Source organism: Mus musculus, chromosome 3 (genome assembly GCF_000001635.26).
Source record: "Mus musculus strain C57BL/6J chromosome 3, GRCm38.p6 C57BL/6J".
Classification (NCBI taxonomy): domain Eukaryota; kingdom Metazoa; phylum Chordata; class Mammalia; order Rodentia; family Muridae; genus Mus; species Mus musculus.
Genome location: NC_000069.6, coordinates 129,727,351 through 129,743,863, shown reverse-complemented (window position 1 = coordinate 129,743,863; position 16,513 = coordinate 129,727,351). Strand labels below are relative to the sequence as shown.

The 16,513-nt window shown below is 43.1% G+C and overlaps 1 protein-coding gene across 5 annotated transcripts in view; it reads left to right on the top strand.

The window, feature by feature from the left end:
* The window catches only part of Egf (epidermal growth factor), a 77,749-nt gene that overhangs the window by 11,459 nt on the left and 49,777 nt on the right, over window positions 1-16,513 (top strand). For 3 of the 5 annotated variants that reach the window (XR_001783650.2, XM_011240011.3, XM_011240010.3), the window contains exons 2-5: window positions 3,823-4,022; window positions 6,288-6,469; window positions 6,883-7,107; window positions 7,860-8,074. Coding sequence is in view for 4 of the 5 variants with exons in the window: in XM_011240011.3 (XP_011238313.1) it covers window positions 3,823-4,022; window positions 6,288-6,469; window positions 6,883-7,107; window positions 7,860-8,074 (822 nt within the window). In the remaining variant the exon portion in view is untranslated. The remainder of the gene's footprint in view (window positions 1-3,822; window positions 4,023-6,287; window positions 6,470-6,882; window positions 7,108-7,859; window positions 8,075-16,513) is intronic. The other 2 variants (XM_006500990.4, NM_010113.4) reach the window with 1 other exon arrangement.

Sequence of the window (16,513 nt, the reverse complement as noted above, 5' to 3'; positions counted from 1 at the left end):
TTTTATGTGAATACACTGTTGCTGTCTTCAGACACCAGAATCAAATCTTGTTACAGATGGTTGTGAGCCACCATGTGGCTGCTGGGAATTGAACTCAGGACCTTTGGAAGAACAGTCAGTGCTCTTAACTACTGAGCCATCTCTCCAGCCCCTAGATTTTTTTATTTTAAATTTTATTTTATTTTATGTGTGTGTGTGTGTGTGTGTGTGTGTGTGTGTGAGTATATTTTGCCTGGATGTATGTCTATGTATCACATTCTCTGTGTCCACAGAGGCCAGAAGAGGTCCCCCCAAACTGGAGTTACAGACTGTTGTGAGCTGCCATGTGCGTGCTTGGAACTGAACCCAGGTCCTCTGGTGGAGCAACCAGTGCTCTTAACCACGGAGCCACTACTCCAGCCCCTCTTTCTTGATTGATTGATTAATTAATTAATTAATTCACTCAAAGAGTTTTTAAGTGCCTATTATGTACAAAGAATCAGACTGTAATCTGGAGTGATGAATATTAAAATGGTTAGAACACCCTCTCTGCTTTTTAACCTGTAAACTCTCTATGTAGTGACGTAAACAAAAGGTTGTATTGATTACATCAATATACCAATGCAACAAAATTAATCAGGTGTGTTTGATAAATCATTATTTCTAGAAAAGGCATGCTATACATGAATGAGAAGACTCTTGTCAATAAATCCAGGGTCCTGTATCCCTTTGTCGTCCACAGGTTAGTAGCTCTAAGCTTAGGTTGCCTCTCCTCTATGGAACAAGTTATGTGTGCATTCTAGTCGTTGGCTTCTGATTGAACAGTGGCACAAATCTCTGTAGCACAGCGTGGGCTGTTGGAGGGCACAGCAGGAAGTTCCTGACATGTGGCCCTCCATCATTAATGAGGCACCTTCTCACAGGTGGTTTCACTTTTCCTTACTCTAATAGTCCCCTAGCAGGAGAAATTCTAGAAAATGGCTAGCGAGCATGGGAAGACAGGTATGCCAGCGAGGTTTTGTGTTGCTGTGTCCAGAAGAGCTCTTCAGGAGAAAGGAATTATTCCAGTCATAGGTTCAGAGTTTTCGGTCTGTACTTGCTTGGCTGTGTGCTTTAAGATCCACTATGAGGCAGAACATCATGGCAGCAGGAACATTTTCCACCTCTCAGCTGTCAGAAAGCAGAAATAGCAATAGAGGAAGAGGCCTGGGTTCCACAGTTCTCTGTGATGCACCCCTACTGACCCACTTCCGCCACTTTCTGCTTTCTCTACCTCCTAACAACGAGTTTTCCATTTTGGGTCTAACCCATGGATTGTTAGAGATGGCTGCGCTCACTGTCTCAGTAAATGGCCCCACAGGCTCAGCCAGGAGTGTAGTTCACTTACCTCTGGGGTATTTCTTAACCCAACTAAGATGATAACAAAAACTCACCATTATACAAAGCCACTTGTCTGTCAGTCAGGGCCCTTTCCATGTCTTTGATGGCGTCTCCGAGCTTTTACAGGCTTCAGTGGTAACCAAGCATGGACCGTTCCCCTCTGTTCAGGGGGCTGGTGTGGACACAAAGATGTGGGAAGAGGCTTTGTCCACTTTATTAGACATCTGTAGTGACGCCTATTAAAATTCTCCTGATCGATACTTGTTGATTACTCCTTTATCTCTCCTGTTATGTATCCACTGAAATGGGGTTAATGCTTTCTAGCTTTGGACCCCCGGCTCCAAAGTTAGAGCCTGCTAATCCATCAGGTTTAATCCTTAGAACAATGAAGTCATTTATTAAATTCCATTACAGGATAAAAGCTTAATATGCAAAGAGAATAGACTAGGGTCAACAAGAAAGGTGTCAAGAGTTGCTCTCTGGGTCTCCTCAGGAGTTCCATTGTTTTCTACATGCAAGATGGAAGCAACCTTTTCCCTTCTAGTCAGAAGAGAGCGGGGAACCCAGCCTCACTCTAGGGAATGAGACCACCCCCTGATCACTTCACAGGGTGAGAGAAAAACTCATCCAGTAACTGATGCTGAGGCTTCTGAAGACGGGGCTGGGTTCCCATTCAGGTAGTGAGATGTGGGAGGTCAGAGAAGAAGGTGGCCATGATCTAACTAGGAAAGGACTCCAGGCAATGGTTAGGGCTCAGCAAGGCACTGCTAAAACCAGGCAGCTCTAAGGTTTAGTAAATGAAAATTCAAGAAGCCTGCTGAAATTCATTCCAGATAAATAGAGAATAATCTTTTGAGTGTGAGTATGTGTAACATTTAGATAGCTTACACCCAAAGTGCCTGGGGGCTGGAAGTATTTTAGTTTCTTTCGAATTTTGAAATATTTGCATACATATATACACATATTCACCTGTACACATATACACATATACATACACACACATATATGTGTGATACAAAGTTTTTCATCTACCTATGTGACCAGGTATGGCACTTTCTACTTGTGATGTCATGTCAATAATCAGTGTTTGGGTTTTTAAAACATGTGGAATGTCAGAATTTTAGATTAGAGAATTTCAATCTGTATACGGACTTCAAGTTTAGCTTGCTATCCTGTATTTTATGGATAATGTAGCCTATCTGTAGCGGAGATATCGGCAGTTGTCTATGGGAATGCTGAGTTTGCTCCTTGACATGAACAATTGAATGTCAGGGAGAGACGGAAAACTGAGAGAAAGTGCACACAGCAGCTTCAGACACTCAGAGTGGGAGGAGCCTAATGCTGGAAGTTTATTAAACAGATGTTGGCTTGGGTATTTTATAGGGCCCCCGAGTCCTCCTCTTTCCCCTGTCTGGATACCCGCCTAGTGCCCGCTGTTTCTCCTCATGGTGTTTTCTGAGAACAAGAAGCCATCGTCTCAGGAATTTCCCTCACGTATCTTACACACCCACATCTCTTACGTACCCATACTTACATCTCTTACGTACTCATGTCTCTTACGTTGCTCATATCTCCTGCATACTCACGTTCTCCACTGTCGAAATGTTTCCTGACATTTGGAAGCCAGTGTTCAAAACTCTCTGCTTCCACTTAAGACCACCCCCGACTCTCCACCCTATTCTGTGTCCGTACCTGGTGACTTTGGCCATACAGTGAAGCTGGGAGAAAGAGCTTCTATTTCCACAATAGTACTTGTAATTGTTATGGTTTGAATCTGAAGTGTTCTTCTTAGGCTCACGCTTTGAGCACTTGGTCCACAAGTGCTGTGGTGTTTGCGGAGTGGTGGAACCTTTAGGAGGTATGGCCTAGCTGTCCACAGCAGATAACCAGGGTTAGAATCAGTATCTTGTTCCTGTCACTCTTTCTGCTTTCTGATCCACTATGATGTGAATCTCCTTCTCCACGACTCTTGCTGCCATGATATACCAGGCTCCCCTCCCCACCACAATATCTTTGATGCTCTTAAACTCTGATTCAAAGCAAATCTATCAAGTGTTTTGGTCATAGAAATCCAAAGTAATTAATGCAGTAATTTTACTCCCAGTTTACACAACTAAATCCAACATTCATGCAGACTTTTTCCCCCCCCTGTGTTAGAAAACATTACCTTGTTTCTTGATAATATATATCAAATGTACCTTAGTAGAACATATATTTCCCTTAAATTAATTAATTTTTCATAATTGGCAATGCACATTTTTATAAGCCACCTATAAAGACAATGGTTTGTAGAAATAGGCAGGAGTCCCTTATTCTGTACAGAATAGTTTTTATTTAAAATATAAGACTAAAAATTTAAGTCACTTCTACATATATTGATTGTCATGGGAAGTATTTTATGTGGAACAGATTAAATATCACTGAAAATCTATACGTTGGTTTCTTTCTCTCCTCCCCCATCAGGTCCTGCCCCCTTCCTAGTTTTCTCACAAGGAAAGAGCATCTCTCGGATTGACCCAGATGGAACAAATCACCAGCAATTGGTGGTGGATGCTGGCATCTCAGCAGACATGGATATTCATTATAAAAAAGAGAGACTCTATTGGGTGGATGTAGAAAGACAAGTTTTGCTAAGAGTTTTCCTTAACGGGACAGGACTAGAGGTAAAGTACCATTATTCCCCCCATGGTATGTGAAGAATTTATACAAATTCTGACAAATGTGGCGTACTGAATTTCTAATGTGTAGATAATTTGTGTAAGGTCAGAGTTCTCTGAATGGGCCTGATCTCAGAAGCTAACCAGCACCTAGAACTTGGACAGGGAGATACGTGAAAATCCAGCATGGTTCAAAGGTGCAGGTGTTAACTGCAGGCATTTAATATGCACCTGTGGTGCACACCACTGATCCAGTGTACAAATCAACGTTTGTAAGCCTCTAACAGGAGGTCATGAGAAAGTGAATATAATTTTGAAAACATCTGATTTTGTTAAGTCGGTCGCCATGAAGACATAATTTTGCATTTTGTACCTCAGATGTTTTTGTCCCTCTATGAATATTTGACAGCTGTCCTTTCTGGTTGTCACAAGTAACTACAATAAGAGGATGAAGATGCTATGGGTATCCAATGGGCCCAGGGCAAGGAAGGTTGCCAATCAACATCCTGGGCTGTGTGGCACAGCCCCATGGTGAAGCACTGGCCCCAAAGTGAAGCACTGTCTAACCTCGAGTTGATAGTGCCTGAGTCAAGAAAGTCTGTTTTATCTGTATACATTTTTCTTCTCATATAGCTGGAGAAATACCTGACAGTAATGAAAAAAAGAAGTTGGCTTTGTATTCTCAAAGTATTTGTACTCTGGGGGGGAAAAATGAAGCCAAGGACAGATAAAAAGTGTTGTATTTCAAGTACATACAAAAGATCCTTAATCTTTCTCTTCAACTGGTAGAGCTCAGCAGTGAGTCCCAGGAGAATGTCCCAGGGATGGATTACAGAGAGCAGGTGATTAACGGAACCCTGTAGCACTTATTCCCAACACAAAGTGCTCAGTGTTTGGGTCCCCCCCCCTTCCAAACTAAACCTCTCTCCTTCCAATTATTTCTAAAAGCTTCAATTAGGTGCTAATCTGTTTTAGCGCATCTCTAATACTAGCTAGCCTCACTTTAACAAGTTCGCCTGTTCCATACTCTCCAGACATCTGCTAGAACGGCATGGAAATCTGAGAATTTAGAGACTCCCTGTCACCGACCAAGGAAAAGAGAATAAGCAGTTGTGGGTTTATGTCAAGTCCTTAGGAAAGGATTGGCCTGGTGCCTAATAACTCACCAGTACACCACCATCACCCCTTCCGTCGTTAAAACTTAGAAAATAGCACACGCTGAGCTGTTCACACTGAACGTGAAAGCAATTTAAAGGGAAGCGCTAACGAGGGAACACAGAATTGTTTAAGGTTTCGGCTGGACAGCTCTACAAAAGCTCTAGCACAGCTCTGAGCCTGTGCTGTCACTACCCAGCTCCAAACTCACCAACGTCCTAAAGGGAGTGGGAACCACAGTGGCAGGGCTAAGACACCACAGGAACCTGTGAGGGTAAAACCCACGGCTTCCTCCTGCCTTGTCAACCCAAGCCCCAAGAGGACTCATTGATTTGTTCGGGTTGGACTCAAGAATACAGATTCCTTGGTTTGGTTCTTTCGAGAACAGGCAAGGGACAGCCTGAGACATAAAGAGAAACACTGCTTCTCTGGTGTCATTGAGAACTAGAGGAAGAACGGGTCTTGATGGTAGAAGAGTGGGCAGAGCAAAACAGGGTTTCATAACAAAACTGTTTCCAGAGGTGGTGGCTATAGCTCAGTCAATAGAATGTTTGCCTGGCACACATAAAACCCTGGGTCGGCCTGTAATTGCAGCACTCAAGAGACAGAGGCAGGAGGACCTGGAGATCAAAGCCATCCTCAAACTTAAACAGTTCGAGGCCAGGCTGGAGTGCTCGAAATCCTCTTTAAAAGGGGGCAGGTGAGACATCCACTCACTCTATGACCCTGCTCAAACCGCAGTGGAATTTTACCAGAGTTTGGAAAGACCTAAAATTGAATTAATGTTAGGATTCCATCAACAAATGGAATTTAAAAGAACTGTTTTAAGCATTAAAAAAAAATCTGTGAAAAATTTATCGTGGCTGATCTTCTAATTTCAATAGTATATAGGATAGTGTGGGGTTCCAAAGCTATGATACAGGAAGCCTATTCACAAGGAGGGATGTACTGTTGCTGAATCGAAACAAGCTCACTCTGTGACTATTTCATCATTTAAAAGATGCAGAGAACACATTAAAATGGCAAATACTAAGATGACAGACTTTCAACGTGTGATGAAGTAGCAATTTCATTGTGAATTGGAAATATTCTTAATGTTTAAATTTGGTTTTGCAGAAAGTGTGCAATGTAGAGAGGAAGGTGTCTGGGCTGGCCATAGACTGGATAGATGATGAAGTTCTCTGGGTAGACCAACAGAACGGAGTCATCACCGTAACAGATATGACAGGGAAAAATTCCCGAGTTCTTCTAAGTTCCTTAAAACATCCGTCAAATATAGCAGTGGATCCAATAGAGAGGTAAAAAATCTGTTTTGTTTTGTTTTGTTTTGTTTTGTTTTGTTTTGTTTTAAAGGAGATTGAAATGAGCTTCAAATCTCACCAAGATTAGTACATTGTGTTACTTGACAGGACTCCTGAGTGAGATGCAGGTCTTCTTTGACAACACACAGGCACCATTCCCCCCCAAAACAAGTGGCTGGATTGGGAGACACTAGGTGTTCTCCCTGCCTGATGTTCTTCTATAAAAGCTTGGTTATCCTTCACACTTGAAATCCCACGGCATTTCCAGTAGGAGATACATACACACAATTGAATTCCCATTCAAAGCAGTCAGACTCCCCTGGGCAGACACCAGAGGTGGGAGCCCCGAGAGCCCCCACTTCAGTGGCTGTTCATTCAGTTGTGGTTGTGTGTGATATGTTCATCTCCAGGTTGATGTTTTGGTCTTCAGAGGTGACCGGCAGCCTTCACAGAGCACACCTCAAAGGTGTTGATGTAAAAACACTGCTGGAGACAGGGGGAATATCGGTGCTGACTCTGGATGTCCTGGACAAACGGCTCTTCTGGGTTCAGGACAGTGGCGAAGGAAGCCACGCTTACATTCATTCCTGTGATTATGAGGGTGGCTCCGTCCGTCTTATCAGGCATCAAGCACGGTAGGTTTTGCTTTTGCTATGCAGCAAAGGAGCATTTGAAGCTAGAGTGACAAATTAACTTGACTCTTGTCAACTTACGGGGTGTGCTTGCTTACACACAGTCACCAGGTGAGTGACTTTGGATTTGGTCCTTAATGGTTCCTGTTTTAGGTTTTCTTTAATGGGGTTCTGGCAACAGTCCCCGTTTGTTGGTGTCTTTGTAACGATTAGAGGGACATACACAAATAATACTTGGGGACATACGCAAATAATACTTAGCAACGTGTGTAGCCTAGGATAAGCTCCCACCGGTTGATCATCTTTGTCCTTCTCCTTCACTTCCCAATTTATTTGGGAAGCACTGTCTCTCGTGAGACTTGCTCTGGAGCCAGCTTGTGGAGAAAGCGAAACCTAGCCTGGTGTGAAGCTATCAAATCCAGCACTCCACTCACAGCCGATTCCAGGTTTCATCTCCGTTTTCATCACACTCCAGTGACAGAGGAACAGGTCAAGTGGAAGTAAACATTTTATCCTAGTAGTTCTGGATACAATGACATAAGTCAGATTTTTAAACGGAATATGTTTTCCTAAACCAAAGAGAGAAATAAAGGCAAAGTAACAAACAAACAAAAAACAAGAAAACAAACAAAAAAGTAACAAACAAACAAAAGAAAATTCAAGTGGGGGATTCGGCTTTAAAAATACAAGTAATACGTATCCTGTTATTTAACCCTCCCCCACTCCACCCCCTTTTTCTCTCTGGTTGTTTTTAGGCACAGTTTGTCTTCAATGGCCTTTTTTGGTGATCGGATCTTCTACTCAGTGTTGAAAAGCAAGGCGATTTGGATAGCCAACAAACACACGGGGAAGGACACGGTCAGGATTAACCTCCATCCATCCTTTGTGACACCTGGAAAACTGATGGTAGTACACCCTCGTGCACAGCCCAGGACAGAGGACGCTGCTAAGGATCCTGGTGAGTCACTAGGTACCTGCACATATTCACTTCTTATGAACTGGCTCAAGCACGACCAGGAAGTGTGGTGTGTAGGAGGGGATTTTTTTTTTCAACCTCCATCAGCTCTTAGCTAAAATGTAGTCCTGTAATAAGGCAGATTAAAGAGAGAAAAACACATTTATTAGCATTTGCCTTCATCTATATGAGGGAGACGTACAGGATTCCTAAGGAAATTAAAGCTGGGCAGTGACTAGATTTAGACAATGATTCATTTATTTGGCTAACATTTACTACTTAAGATTTGCTTTCTTCTGAATAAGCATTGTATGCGTGGTAGTTAAAACCCAAATAATAAAACAAAATAAGATGGTTTGCCATGATGTGCTTGCATGTTCTGTATTAAGAGATGGGAAACAGAGTTTTTAAAAAGAGCAGGTAGAGAGACCTAGTAACACCTTGTAATGAGTTCAAGGAAAGACACACTGAGAGCAAAGATGGGGTGTGAGGTGCTATTTGATCGGTTGATGGAAAAAGACCCATCTGAGCACGTGGCCGCTTAGAGAACATCTTCAAGGACGAGTTTTTAGAGAAGTGACGTGACAGAAAACCTCCTTTGAGTCCCCACTGGTGGCCTCCGTGGGTAGGAAAATCAGTGGTGGGCAAAGAGTGAAAATACGTCGCTACTAGTGAAGGGCTCTGATTTTTAACCACTGATCTCAGTTCATAAAGCAGAGGTCGGAGAAAGGAATTATTTGGGAGCTATAGTGAGTGGTGCACTGAATGGCAACAACCTGGCAGTGACTTCGTAAAATAAAAACTGGCCCCCAGGGGAAGGATGTGAACCCCCACACTCAGATTCTTCCCCGGGGAAAGCCGGCTCATGGCCTTTGGCTGTAGCTCACTGATGATATGCAGGAAACCCAGTGTTGAGGAGGTGTTCGTTAGTCTCAGTGGTTTCAGCTAACTGTTCTCATTTACTACGTAACAGCTATGGATGTCGGCCATCGCCGCCATCTTCTTCCGTGTTCCATGGAGCCTTTCTACCTTCCAGTGTGCTTCCATGTATGTTACTGTCCTGGCCCATCACGTAGCACTGTGAGACACGACACTTGGAATAATTGTATTTATGTCCTAGCTCATGTGTTGAAGACCTGGAGTGGCTTTTCCATGACTAGACGGCTAGTCAATGCCTACTGGCCTTTTCTCAGCTCTTAGCTCGAGAGATAATGGATTTGGGGGGAACTCCTGCTCAGTACTTCAGATTATATTCTCTCTACCGTAAGCAAAGCCTCTCTCCAGAATCCCTGATTCTTGTCCAGCTTTTTTGATAAGGATTCAAGTAAGGTCACTGAAAGCATGAACTTCAGGAGAAAAAAATTAGAATTTACTGAGGGCAGCCTCAAACCACATGACTGGAAAGCCAAGGCCAGTGCAAAACCAGCAAAACCTGGTTCTGGGGTGCTGCTGGCACTGGGAGTTAGCTCCCGTCTTTGACGTAGGTGTGACCTTCATTCATACTCCGTGTGCAAGGCACCTTTGGATTTCAAGAGCATTGCCACATTGGCCATCATTAACATGTTTAAACTGTTTTAAATGCATTAGAAAGCAAGAATTTTTCATCTGGGACATGGGAAGACCAACACACTTATTGATTTTATGTGTTAGAGGAAACATATGAAATATATCATTGTTTCCTCTAGGGAAAAAATAACCATATTTATCAGGTCCTCAGTGTGCCAGATACCTTTTAACTGTAAAGACACACGTCTCTGGAGACTGCTGGGTTCCGTTTTCAGGTTTGTCTGTAATTAGAGCTTCCCTGAGAGTGGTCAGTACCAGCTGGGTTTAGAAGGCATTTGGTTGTGAAGCTACTTCAGTGAGAAAAAAAAATTAAGTAACCTGGCTGGTGTCATTTTTTAATGAAACACAAGTACTTGATGCAAAGAAAGGGGCTCATGAACTTATTTCTTCTTGACAATGGCTAAGCCGTTCCTTATCAAGGATGCGCTATAAGATTCTAGTTCTGTGGAATCTAATGAACTATTTGTATGTGAGCTCTGGAAAGATCCTTCCGAGGTCAAATAACTGAGACGCAGGGGTCAACAAGTTGTTTAAGCAGGCTGAGTTTCCCTGAGTGGGATGGTACATACGGTTAGATGTACTAAGGACCAATGAGCTTGGAGCAGTTTCCCACTAGATTTCTTATGTATCAGTCCATGACTTCAATTTGTCCTTTCTAGTGCACACCCAATTTTGAGCTCTTAGACACATCTTAAGCTGCGAAGATGTTTTGTAAAGGAAAGATGCAGAGAGGATAGAGTCAAACCACTTGGGACTTACCCATAACATCCCAAAGGGAGCAACCCTGTGAAGACTCTATCTGACCCTGGCAGAGATGCCACTCACGGAAGCAAAGCCAATTTAGCTCTTCGGGGAAGATTGGTGTGCTGATCTATGCGCATGCATCCTTCGTTCCTTCGCTAAGACAGGCTGACTTTACTTGCAGACGCTTCATGCTACTGCCTTCTCATTCTGGGTAGGAGGTGGAGAAGCCTGCAGCTTCTGATGAGCTGGCTGGAGAGTTTCTGAGCTCTTTCCTCACTTGCTCTGTGCATCCTCCAAGGACATCATAGACAGCGGATGCAGGAAATCTTCACTGAGGCTGTCATTTCCACCTTCTTAGCATCCTCCCTGGATGTCTTTGCTCCAAAGGAAACAATGGACCTGTGAACTTTGACCTAGTCTCTCTAGCTCAGTGAAAGGGATCAGTACTTATCCCATCTCTCAGACTAGAAATCCAGGCGTTGCCCCTTCCTCCCTGTTTAATGCCCCAACCTCCAGATTCTAACAACTCCTCACCTGTAAGCAAACCTCCTTGTGCTCCCTCCCAGAGCTCCCCCTCCCCCACTGCTCCCTAGGAAGTTAGATACCCTACCTCCATTTCCTAGGCTGCAGGGACCAACAGCCTCCACAGGTGAGAATCTGACCTTGTCCCATCTTAGTTAAAACCTTTGACAGCTTTCAGCAATGAATGCACAGTCTCCTCACTGGCCCCTCTGTGCATTTCATGGCTTTGTACGTCACGGGGGTCTGTGTTTCATTTTGTACCATGGTGTCTTCCATTCCCTGTCCCAGATAGCCTCAGAGGTTTGACATTCTTCCCAAGAAGGGCTTCCTTTCTGCCAGGCTAGTCAGCACACTCCAGAACCAAACTCTACCCTCCCCTCCCCTCCCCCCCTCCTCTCCTCTCTTCCCTTCCACTCGCTCCCCTTTTCTTCCTTGGCCCTCTTCTTATCCTCCAAGAAACAGCTCCACACCACTGCCTTCGAGAACACCTTTCCTGACCAACTTAGTGGTTGCACCCCAGAGTTCTGAGAACATATTTGCAGAGAGTGTGTTCTTGGAGAAGTTCTCCAATCACATGGCACCCAGCATGCTTAGCTGTCACTGCCAGTCTCTCTAAACTTCCTTAGCAATGGAGACAGGGAATACAGCTCTCCACTCTACTCCAAAGCCAAGAGGATTTTAACTAGTGATGGAAAAAACAAATGTGGACGCTGCCCCACCCCGACTCCACCCTTGGCGTGCTCCCCCCTAAATTAGAAGGAACCAGTTTGCAAGATAGGTGATATCTCAGAACACTGCCTTTGTGTCTAAGAGCAGCAGGCCTACTCATTGACTGTCCCCAGAGTTTTCTACTTGGGGCCTTTCCCTAGATTATGTCGTCTAACTTCGTGATAACTTTATGGACAAGGGTGGGCTTTGAGTTCTGTTTTAGAAACTAAAAACACATCTCGGGTGCTTTCCAGTGTGGTGGGGTTGGGATTGGAACTCAGGGTGATTGACGCGGGTGATTGACGCTATGCATCTCCCCCCCTGACCACATGGACTCTCACTCCATTGGTCATTTATGTCATAGCACAGATTTCTGTGAACTGTTTTGGGAAAACCTGTCATCTACCCATTTACTCCTCCTGCTGGTTAAAGAGACCACGGAGTTCACACTTCCCCTTTCAGGCACTTTAAACACAGAAAAGCCTTCCCATGCCCTACCCACTCTGAGCTCCTTCTAGCTGATTCCAAACAAAGACTTTAACTCACATTTGTGTCAGCCCAGGTAAGTTGGTCTCTCCCTGCTGCCCTGATCTTATAGGATTACACTAAACCCAGTGTGGGAACGTCTATGTGCACACTGTCAGTGGTGTATTAATGAACTTCTATGTGCACACTGTCAATGGTGCATTAATGAACTTCTATGTGCACACTGTCAGTGGTGTATTAATGAACTTCTATGTGCACATTATCAGTGGTGTACTAATGAAATTCTATGTGCACATTCTCAATGATGTATTAATGAACTTCCTTGTGCACATCATTAATGGTGCATTAATGAACTTCTATGTGCACACTATCAATGGAGTATTAATGAACTTCTGTGTGCACACTATTTATGGTGTGTTAATGGTGAACTTCTAAAGACTTTATGTTTTGACTGCTTACAGGCGTTATTTAGCAAAGGGTCTAATTTTATTATTGTTCTTCTTCTTTCTTCTGTTTTCCTTAGATGTAGATCTGAGGTTTAAGATTATGAGTCTCAAAAGCATATTCATTGGCCAGTAGGGGAACCAGTCTTCCAAATGGTGTGAAAGATTTGACAATGACTTCATGCACAAAACACCACTGACTTTCTTTAATTCTGTAAGCTACTACTTGTAGACATTTAAAATAAAATATGGATTGTTCAGTCACTCATAGCTACTGTCACATCTTAACAAGTGTCACAGATCCATGCCACTGGCGAGAAAGCCCTGGCTCAAGCAAAGCCAGCCTCACAGTACAGGACTCTCCTGTTGCCAAGTGGCTGCCATTTGAAATGCCTTTTTAAATACTTGAAGATGCTCTTTATGTCTTTATGGCTCCTTGTTTGCTGTGAGGGCTCATACATTGCTTTTTCCCGCATGCCTGCTGATGGGGTCTCAGATTATTTAACCTGTAGCTTTTCCTTGTCCTGTGTTTGTTCGAGAAAACAATTCATTTGTCCTGGATCGCTGTCCACTTTCTGAATTTTCCACACCTTTGGTGTTGCTTAACATGTTTGTCTCCCTTGTCGTTCTCAGAATTGGAGCATTGGCCCCAGAAGCCTAAGAGCCAGTATTTTTTTAGGAACACTTCCTGGATAAGCCTGCAGGCGGCACTGCACCCCTCCGATTGTACCAATTGACAGACACACAGGGGCCAGCTCCCGGTCAGGTTTTGGCTAACCAGCAGGTCAGAAGTTGCCAGCTCGGTCTACCATCTATAAACTTCCCTTCTGCCCTTTGCACAATGGCTTTAGACGCTGCTGATTAGTGCCTATGTCACTAACATCATTTTTTTTTTTTAATTAAGAGCTCAGAGTGAAGCCATCCCCTCTATCACTATCTACCATTTATCTGCTTGAATTCCTATACACAGAGGAATCTTTCCATATCAAATATAGCGTTGCTCCAAGGAGCTAGTATAGGAAATGAAAATTCGAAACTTGATGCTCTCCCAGACGTGCATGTTTGAAGAAGAAAGAGTTTGTTTCCCAGAACCACCCAAAGCATCTTTTATGGCTTTTCCTTTCTAAGTGATTGGCATGCTTCTATCGGTTGTGACTAGCCTCTTGATACTTGCCCTGCAGTATCTCTCACCAGAGGAGCTCATCTGAGGCTTGTCTGCATAGGAAAGATGAACACTAGGTTCCTCTTTCTGGGGTGATGCTGCCGCTGAAGGCCTGGGATGCAAGGCCACTGTGCGACTGGGGACACAGGGGACAGGGGAGCAGGCTCATGCACACCTCAGTTTCCCCACCTTCACTGTATGGGATGGCCAGGCTTGTCAGTAATGGGCATAAAATAAGAAAGGGAGGGTGTCATAAATGCTAGTTCTCCCAGCTGCTCACAGGAACTAGTACACACCAGCAAATGCTCCATTCATCCTCGGCCCCAAAACACCTATTTTTCAACTCCTTCAAAGCCACTGGTTGCTTTCCATTCTAATTCTTAAAAGGAATCCAGAAGGATAAAAATAGCAAGTAGCCAAATCCTGTTCGGGTGATTGCTTTTTGTTTTGTTTTGTTTTTAAACCACAGTTTAAAATTCCAGTAGCACAAAACGGCAAGTCTTTATTTTGTATGTGTGTGTCTGTGTGTGTATTCACAGAGAACCCCCTTGCCCATTCCCCAAATCTATACTACATACTTTGCAGAACCTTTGAGGAGGCTCAGGCAGTTATTTATGAGAACTTACACGTAAGAAAGGCAATAAGCAAGTGAATCAAAATGTGATCGTAGGTTTTACAGAGGTTAACACACTGTAACATTCTAAGTACGTATGTACACAGGCACACAGGCGTGCATGAGCGCACACACAGAGTCCATATATAAAAAGCACTCAGAAGGTGTGAGATTGAGTCACAATTCTACACTTATTTGATCCTTGACAAAATTCTTAATCTATAAAATACTATTTGTTGTAAACATTCTGAGGGTTTGTTCTAAACATTAAGTATCATAATTTAATTTATAAAAATGGTACTCTTAATTTTTATTGATATGTGCTAAATATTTAGGGACTGCCAAATACTTAGTTGTAAGAATCATTGGGGTTGGGTGGTGGTGGCTACACAGAGAAACCCTCCTTCCAAAAACTAAAAAAAAAAAAAAAAAAAAAAAAGCCTCATTTGGGGTAAATGGACTGAACAAAGAGAAGAAAAGTTTTCTCGATGGGGTGAATGTTACACGGAATTCAGAATTTAAGATACAAACAGAGCATGAAGCACATAGGGTGGGGGGCACAAGGCTAGGGAATCCCATGGGCCAGGAACAATGTGACTTACTAAACTGGAGAACAGCTCACCTCGGCCTGTGTGCTTGGCAGGTATCTAGTAGTTGCTGAAGGCTGTGGACATTAAACTCCACCATTGGGAGCTTCCGTTGATCTGGAGGGTAGTAAGCCCTCTGACGGGCTGCGAGGGGTGTTACCTGAGGACAGCAGCGGCATTTTGAGTGTTAGCTTTGGCTGATTTGGAAGCTAAAGAATGGCAGCTTAAGGAGATTAGCAAAAATACAGCTCTCAGCCCTGTGTTGGGCGGCTTCCTGCAATGACTTTTCAGGTGTTTAACATCTGAATTCATGTTGCACGATCAGCACAGTCACAGAACAGTGATCATTTTCCCCGCCTGTGTTCAGCATCGGGGAGTGGATTATATTAATACTGAATATCATTGGAAACCACCAGCAGTGGGCAGAGGAGAGCTATCAGGTTCTCAGTTTTATCAGTAAGGTTGAGTGGGAATTCAAGGACCAACCAAACAGGGGTGCAAGTACAATGACCACCTGCTGGACACACACTGTGAAAGGCATTACTCTAGGTTCTATTGAAACAGTAAATATGAATAGAGTGTATGACTTACTCCCAGACGCTTATCAATTATAAACAGGTAGCTAAGATAAATTTTAATGTGTGTGTGTATGTGTATGTAACTGTAACGATGGTGATGATGGTCCAGATGATGGTCCAATAGAATAGAAATTAAAAGTATGATAGACAATAGGGAACTAGAATAAAATCCAGCATGCCTCTTCTACCCGACAGAGCAATGTTTTCTTTTTCTTCTTTTTTTTTTTGCAATGTTTTCTTCATCAATCAGTTTGATTTTTTTATTACCATATATTAAGCAGTCATTAAGTTTGACGTCTTTGAGGTTTAAATGTAGAGGAATTACTATAAACAATTCTTTGTAAAATCATATCTTTTTCTAAAAGAAGAGCTGGGTGTTGTGGTTCACACCAATCATCCCAACACTCAAGAGACAAAGCATGAGGACGGAACATTTGAGGCCAGGTTGGATTATCGAGCAAGACCCTGTTTGGGAAGGGGGGAAATGACCTGGGGGTGTAGTTCAGTGGTAGAGCGCGTGTCTAGTGTTACAAAGCCCTGAGTCTGATCCTTGCCATTCCAGAAATAGATTTAAAATAGAGAGATCGGTGTGTCAGAGAGTATCTATTTCAATGATTCTATTTCATGGATTGGAATCGAAGGTCAAAGATATGAAGTGATTTGTTGTAAAAGACAGAAACAGAACTTGGTTTTCATGGTTCTTAATCCTATAATTATCTACCACGCTGGACTTGAAAAGATGTTTATAAGGAGTTATTTATAGGGAGCATTGTCTTCTTTCTACCTTAGGGAAGTGGTGGCGTTTTGGTGCCATTAAGAGGCCGATGCAGACTCCTCTGGACTATAGTGTTCACTTGTAAAGTTACAAAACTTACACATGCTTTATGCTTTGATTTTTTTAAAGTTGGAATGACTATATTTTGTTGCCAATAACTATACATTTCTAATTTTCTTCCTTCACTTTTATTAGAGGCCTTTTATTTTTAACTTTGCTTGACAGTTAATTTCCTCCTCCTCCTCCTCTTCTTCTTCCTCCTCCTCTTCC